Source organism: Coregonus lavaretus (assembly GCF_964263955.1).
Source record: "Coregonus lavaretus genome assembly, chromosome: 2".
Taxonomy (NCBI): domain Eukaryota; kingdom Metazoa; phylum Chordata; class Actinopteri; order Salmoniformes; family Salmonidae; genus Coregonus; species Coregonus lavaretus.
In genome coordinates this window covers 41,133,838-41,140,760 of record NC_139989.1, presented here as the reverse complement: position 1 = coordinate 41,140,760, position 6,923 = coordinate 41,133,838, and the positions used below count along the sequence as shown (strand labels likewise).

The 6,923-nt window shown below is 49.6% G+C and overlaps 1 protein-coding gene across 1 annotated transcript; it reads right to left on the bottom strand.

Moving 5' to 3' along the window:
- Window positions 1-355: 355 nt before the first annotated feature.
- LOC311142887 (galanin receptor 2b) lies at window positions 356-6,013 on the bottom strand (the record flags this gene model as incomplete). Its single annotated transcript, XM_084178602.1, has 2 exons — window positions 356-1,109; window positions 5,640-6,013. The coding sequence occupies 2 exons, from the start codon at window positions 6,011-6,013 to the stop codon at window positions 356-358; spliced, it is 1,128 nt and encodes a 375-aa protein (XP_084034728.1).
- Window positions 6,014-6,923: the final 910 nt, after the last annotated feature.

Sequence of the window (6,923 nt, the reverse complement as noted above, 5' to 3'; positions counted from 1 at the left end):
ATTATTTGCCTCATTTTGAAATGTCATTATTTCCAAGCCATTGTAATGCACTTGATGATATCTTCATCTGGGCTCATTGATAATGCATTGAGTAGAATGCTCAGTCGGCATCAGTTCTAAAACAAATGTTCAAACCAATATTGAAACGCAGGTGCAACCCATAAATTAAATGACTAGTATTCTAATTTGTAATTCTCTATTTGAACCATTCTCATGCTCTCTTTACCCTCTCATCAAATTCCCATTTGTCACCATCTCAAAAACCGAGATACTGTCATCATCCCTTTGAGGTTGGAATCCAAAGTCTTTGTGATAAGGCAATCTGCACAGAGTCCTTTACCATAGGCCTCATCATTCAAGGCTGTTTCTGAAAATGGCTTATAGTTGCTTCCCTCGGCTCGGCGATGGGCCGGCTGCTCATCTCACAGTCATTTTGTCGTACATTGTCCTCATTCATTTGTGACACTTCTGTGGACCCCGCCTCGAACCCAGGCACCGTGTTGGCCACATGTATCACATGCACTTTATTCCTGCTGTTCTTACTGAGAATGCAGCTGAATACCTTCTTGAAGCCTTTGCGAAAGTGCTTGGACACCAAGGCGTACACAATGGGGTTGAGGCAGGAGTTGGCGTAGGCCATGCAGTGAGAGAGGATCCTGAATGCGTATGTAGTCTGGTTGAAGGGGAAGTCTCCGTACAGGTAGCACAGGATCACCACATGATAGGGCAGCCAGCATATGCAGAAGAGCACTGTGACGATGATGATCATTTTGGTGACTTTGCGCTTAGCCCTCTTGGACTCTGACATCCCGTCCAGAGGGTCCACAGCTGTCCACAGGTACTTGATGGTTCTGGTGTAGGACAGGCTCACGATGAGCACGGGGATCACATAACCAAACACGAAGGTGCACGTGTCCAGCACCTTGCGGTTGTACTCCTCCCAACCTGGAACACACACGTTACTGTTGGCGTAATCTATGAGGTCGTAGTAGCTCAAATACGGTCCTGCAAAGATCAATGATAGTCCCCAGATGACTACCATGGCAACCACAGCATTACAGGGCGTTCTCAACTCTCTAGAGCGAAGAGGGTAGCGAATGGCCAGATACCTAGACCAAACAGAAAGACAGGTACATATTCCATTAAAACATAATACCATGAATCAATTTACACTGAGTGTACAAAACATTACGAATACCTTCCCAATATTGAGTTGCACCCCACCCACCCTTTTGCCCTCAGAACAGCCTCAATTCGTCGGGACACAGACTCTACAAGGTGTCGAAAGTATTCCACAGGGATGCTGGCCCGTGTTGACTCCAATCCTCCCCACAGTTGTGTCAAATTGGCTGGATGTCGTTTAGGTGGAGGAACATTCTTGATACACACGGGAAACTGTTGAGCATGAAAAACCCAGCAGCGTTGCAGTTCTTGACACAAACCGGTGCACCTGGCACCTGCTACCATACCCCGTTCAAAGGCACTTAAATATTTTGTCTCTTCACCTTCTGAATGGCACACATACATAATCCATGTCTCATTTGTCTCAAGGCTTAAAAATCCTTCTTTAACCTGTCTCCTCCCCTTCATCTACACTGATTGAAGTGGATTTAACAGGTGACATCAATAAGGAATCATAGCTTTCACATGGATTCACCTGGTCAGTCTATGTCATGGAAAGAGCAGGTGTACACTCATTGTATGTTGTTTGCTTTATATGTGTAATTGCAAGTCAACTGGGATTTCATTATACTCCACCTTCTAAATGGAATTAATTGTTTTTACTGTTGTGTTGCTTGCACAAAGACATTAAAATATTATTAGCTCTTGCTTCTGGGGGTTAATATAAAAGCGGCACATTGGTGCTGCAAATGGAACTCATGAAAGGGCAATCAGTGTGTGTGTGTATTGTTCATCCCGACCTGGCAGTGAAACAATTGCTGCTGGGTATTCTAGGTCTCAGCTGTAGCCTGAGTGGATGCTCATTTTTCACATCAAATGAATGTCCCCCTCCAAAAGGTAAACGACTGTCACGATCGTCTGAAGGAGCGGACCAATACGCAGCGCGTGGAGTGAACATGATGACTTTATTATTTAAAGCAACCACGAAGAAAACAACAAATGACGATACGTGAAGTTCAAATACTGATACAGACTAACAGCAACACGGAAACAATAACCCACCAAACAAAGGAGAAAACACACAGAATATATATGGCTCCCAATCAGAGATAACGAGCCGACAGCTGACACTCGTTACCTCCGATTGGGAGTCATAGACCAATCACCATAGACACAAACAAAATGAAACTCACCCATCCCCAACACCACCAAATGAAATACACCCAAACACATGAAAATGAACAACCCTGGCTCAATTATAAAGTCCATAGAGCCAGAGTGTCACAGTACCCCCCCCTAAAGGTGCGAACTCCGGGCGCACCAACATCAGGACTAGGGGAGGGTCTGGGTGGGCGTCTGTCCACGGTGGCGGCTCTGGCCCCGGTCGTGATCCCCACCCCACCACAGTCACAACCTGCTTCGGTAGCCTCCTCCCAATGACCACCCTCCAACTAACCCCACCTGGACTAAGGGGCAACACCGGACTAAGGGGCAGCATCGGCCTAAGGGGCAGCACCGGGATAAGGGGCAGCACCGGGATAAGGGGCAGCACCGGGACAAGGGGCAGCACCGGGCTAAGGGGCAGCACCGGGCTAAGGGACAGTACCTGACTAAGGGGCAGCACCGGACTAAGGGGCAGTACCAGGCTGAATGGCGGATCCCGGCTGGTCGGCTCTGGCGGATCCCGGCTGGACGGCTCTGGCGGATCCCGGCTGGACGGCTCTGGCGGATCCCGGCTGGACGGCTCTGGCGGATCCCGGCTGGACGGCTCTGGCGGATCCCGGCTGGACGGCTCTGGCGGATCCCGGCTGGACGGCTCTGGCGGATCCCGGCTTGACGGCTCTGGCGGATCCCGGCTGGACGGCTCTGGCGGATCCCGGCGGGACGGCTCTGGCGGATCCCGGCGGGACGGCTCTGGCGGATCCCGGCGGGACGGCTCTGGCGGATCCCGGCGGGACGGCTCTGGCGGATCCAGGCTGGACGGCTCTGGCGGATCCTGGCTGGACGGCTCTGGCGGATCCTGGCTGGACGGCTCTGGCGGATCCTGGCTGGACGGCTCTGGCTGCTCATGGCTGGCTGACGGATCTGGCTGCTCATGGCTGGCTGACGGATCTGGCTGCTCATGGCTGGCTGACGGATCTGGCTGCTCATGGCTGGCTGACGGATCTGGCTGCTCATGGCTGGCTGACGGGTCTGGCTGCTCATGGCTGGCTGACGGGTCTGGCTGCTCATGGCTGGCTGACGGATCTGGCTGCTCATGGCTGGCTGACGGATCTGGCTGCTCATGGCTGGCTGACGGATCTGGCTGCTCATGGCTGGCTGACGGATCTGGCTGCTCATGGCTGGCTGACGGATCTGGCTGCTCATGGCTGGCTGACGGATCTGGCTGCTCATGGCTGGCTGATGGTGCTGGCTGGGCGGCTGGCGGTGGAGGCGGACCCCAGCCTCGGATTGCAGTCATCACCTCCAGCAGGGCGGCTCCCATCTGCAGGAGCTGCTCTTGCTGGTCCCGAACCTGAGCTTCCAGTCTAGTATGGGCTGCGTCGGCTCCTGCTGATTCCATAGCAGGTGTATGATTCTGTCTGGCGGAAGGCTCTAGCGGCTCCTGTCTGGCGGAAGGCTCTAGCGGCTCCGATCTGGCGGACGGCTCTGAAGGCTCATGGCAGACGGGCGGCTTTGCAGGCTCAGTACAGACGGGCGGCTTATGCAGCGCTTGGCAGACGGGCAGTTCAGACGCCCTAGGGCAGACGGGCAGTTCCGGCGCCGTTGGGCAGACGGCCAGTTCAGGCGCCGTTGGGCAGACGGCAGACTCTGGCCGGCTGGCGACGCACATCGTGGACCTGGTGCGTGGAGTAGGAACAGGCCGGTCCATACCGGGAACACACACCACTGGCCTTAACTGGGGATCAGGAACGGGCCGGACCGGACTGGTAACACACTTCAGTCTCTCATGCCGTGCCACAACAACTTCCCTCCTTCTACTCGCCAATGGCTCCCGTACTCCGTTAGCCTTCTCTCCTTTTCTCCCTGTGGCAGCCTCCTGCTGCCCAGCTGCCCAAGCCATGTGCCCCCCCAAAAAAATTTCTTGGGGTTGCCTCTCTTCCACGGGCTTCCAGCCTCGCCTTCGCGCTGCCTCCTCGTACCACCTCCTCTCGGCTTTGGCTGCCTCCAGCTCTTCACGAGGGCGGTGATATTCCTCCGGTTGTGCCCAAGGACCCTTTCCAGCCCGAATCTCCTCCCATGTCCAAAAATCCTTAGGAGGCGTCCATAACTCCTGTGTAGGTAGGTCCTGTTGCCGCTTGTTACGCTGCTTGGTCCTTTTGTGGTGGGTTATTCTGTCACGATCGTCTGAAGGAGCGGACCAATACGCAGCGCGTGGAGTGAACATGATGACTTTATTATTTAAAGCAACCACGAAGAAAACAACAAATGACGATACGTGAAGTTCAAATACTGATACAGACTAACAGCAACACGGAAACAATAACCCACCAAACAAAGGAGAAAACACACAGAATATATATGGCTCCCAATCAGAGATAACGAGCCGACAGCTGACACTCGTTACCTCCGATTGGGAGTCATAGACCAATCACCATAGACACAAACAAAATGAAACTCACCCATCCCCAACACCACCAAATGAAATACACCCAAACACATGAAAATGAACAACCCTGGCTCAATTATAAAGTCCATAGAGCCAGAGTGTCACAACGACACCAGGGTTTCTGCTCCCTTATTTAATGTAGAAAAAAAAGAGCAGTTATTTTCACTGGGCTGAGCATAGCTAGGGCCCTGCAGAATCAAAGGCATCCATTTATGCAGGAAAGAAGAATACATCAATTTAATGCAGGGATAATACATTAGTGCTCTTTTACTGTACTCAATCACAGATTCAGCCTCAATTTCAGGTCAAGACCTACTCTTTCATTTCCACATTTTAATGCAGATAAAATGCCCTTCCCTTGATCACATGAATACTGGGTTTCAATTAACGTGACCAACAGGGTTGCCAATAAAGAAATGCCTGATCCACATTCTCCCTATCTCCCTATACTCTGTGAAAATGTCAAGGCTGTTTTGTAATAATGACCAATGGATGACTACAATATAGGTTACTTCCTTGTGCTTTGCTAATTGAGCGTCCATCCTCTTCTGTAGAAAGAGCATAGGTCGCTTGTATAGAGAGGAATTGTGCTGGACTTTAATGAGGTGAGGGGAATAGTGACCTTGGCTTGGCAATAGAACTCAGTACTATAATTGGCATTGACCTTTAGAGCTGCTGCACAGGTTATGTCTCTGTGCATTCGGTTAGAACTCAGCCAAATAAAAATGACAAATTATTTCACAAATTAAGTCTATTCCTATCAGGTCCTCGTTATGTGCCATAAAGAAGTAGTTAACCCAAAATTGGAATGTGCATACGAGTAGAAACATTTGTATACAGTATTTCAATGTTTTGACATTTGAACGTAAAATGAGACATTAGCGAACAAGAGCTACAGCGTACATACCTGTCGACAGAGACGGCGGCAAGCGTGAAGCTGCTGGCGTACATGGTGAGGTTGATGAAGAAGTGGACCACCTTGCACATGAAGGAGCCAAACACCCAGCCCTCCAGGGAGTAGATGGTGGCTTGGAAAGGCACGCAGAAGACGATGAAGAAGAAGTCGGCCACGCTGAGGTTGAGGATGAACAGGTTGGTGGTGTTGTATCCCACCTGGCCGCTGCGGAGGAGGACGGCCAGGACCAGGCTGTTCCCAATGGTCCCCAGCAGGAAGATGAGGGAGAACACCACGGGCACGATCACACTGGTGGCATTCAGCTGGTAGCTGTCTGATGTGTTCCAATGCCCTGCTGTTTTGCTGAAGTCTTCCAGATCTGACATTTTGGGAGTGCTTTAGAAGTTCTGGAAGAGAATGAGAGAAGCACATGATGTGGTTCATGCTGCTAAATTATGACTGCAATGGGGCTACAGGGACTTTAGGGAACACAAGATTGATCATTTATGAACGTATGAATTCACAAATGTTTTAAAACCAATTAATTCTAATGTTCAAACCACGAGGATAGGGAGGAAAGTTCATTAATTATTTCTGGTTCTCATAACACTACAATTTATATTATGTCTCATGTCCTGAATCACTAAATTGCACAAATTTGAGCAACTATTTCCTTTTGGATGTTTTATTTTACAAGAATGGTGGATTGTGTTCCAACTGTGAGGATCAAAGATGAGCTCACTCCTAATAGGTTTAATCATGAGTCACCCTGGTAATGCTCTAATCACAGTGTTGTTGCAGAAATTAGTGATGGTTCCACAGAAACTGAGAGATAAAATAGTTCTGAAATCAAAGGCTAGTGTTCAGAAAAACCAACAGATTATGCTCCCATGGTATTTTCAAATGAATCATGCACAATAGTTTGATGCTCGTTTCACTGGGACTGATGAAAGAATTGTGAGACCAAAGCCGCCCTGATAGAATTCCTTCCAATATACAACACTACCCATAGCAAGTATGATAGCTAATCTAATGCTTTACTAGATATGGGAAAGGCAATCTATCAGTTAACACAGAACACAACATGTAGTAGACAGTGTGAGAAACCCTCCAGCTCTACAGTTCTATTGTCAACAGAGTCTTGTGCTAACAGGTGATTGAATAGGAAAAGGTGAAATGGTTTTTCTTCCACTTCAACAATCAACAGAGCTGCGGAAAAGAAAAGAAAAGACAACCATGTATTGGGGTTGTCATAACAGGGAGCCGGTGCATGCTCAGACTACCCAAGGAACCTGT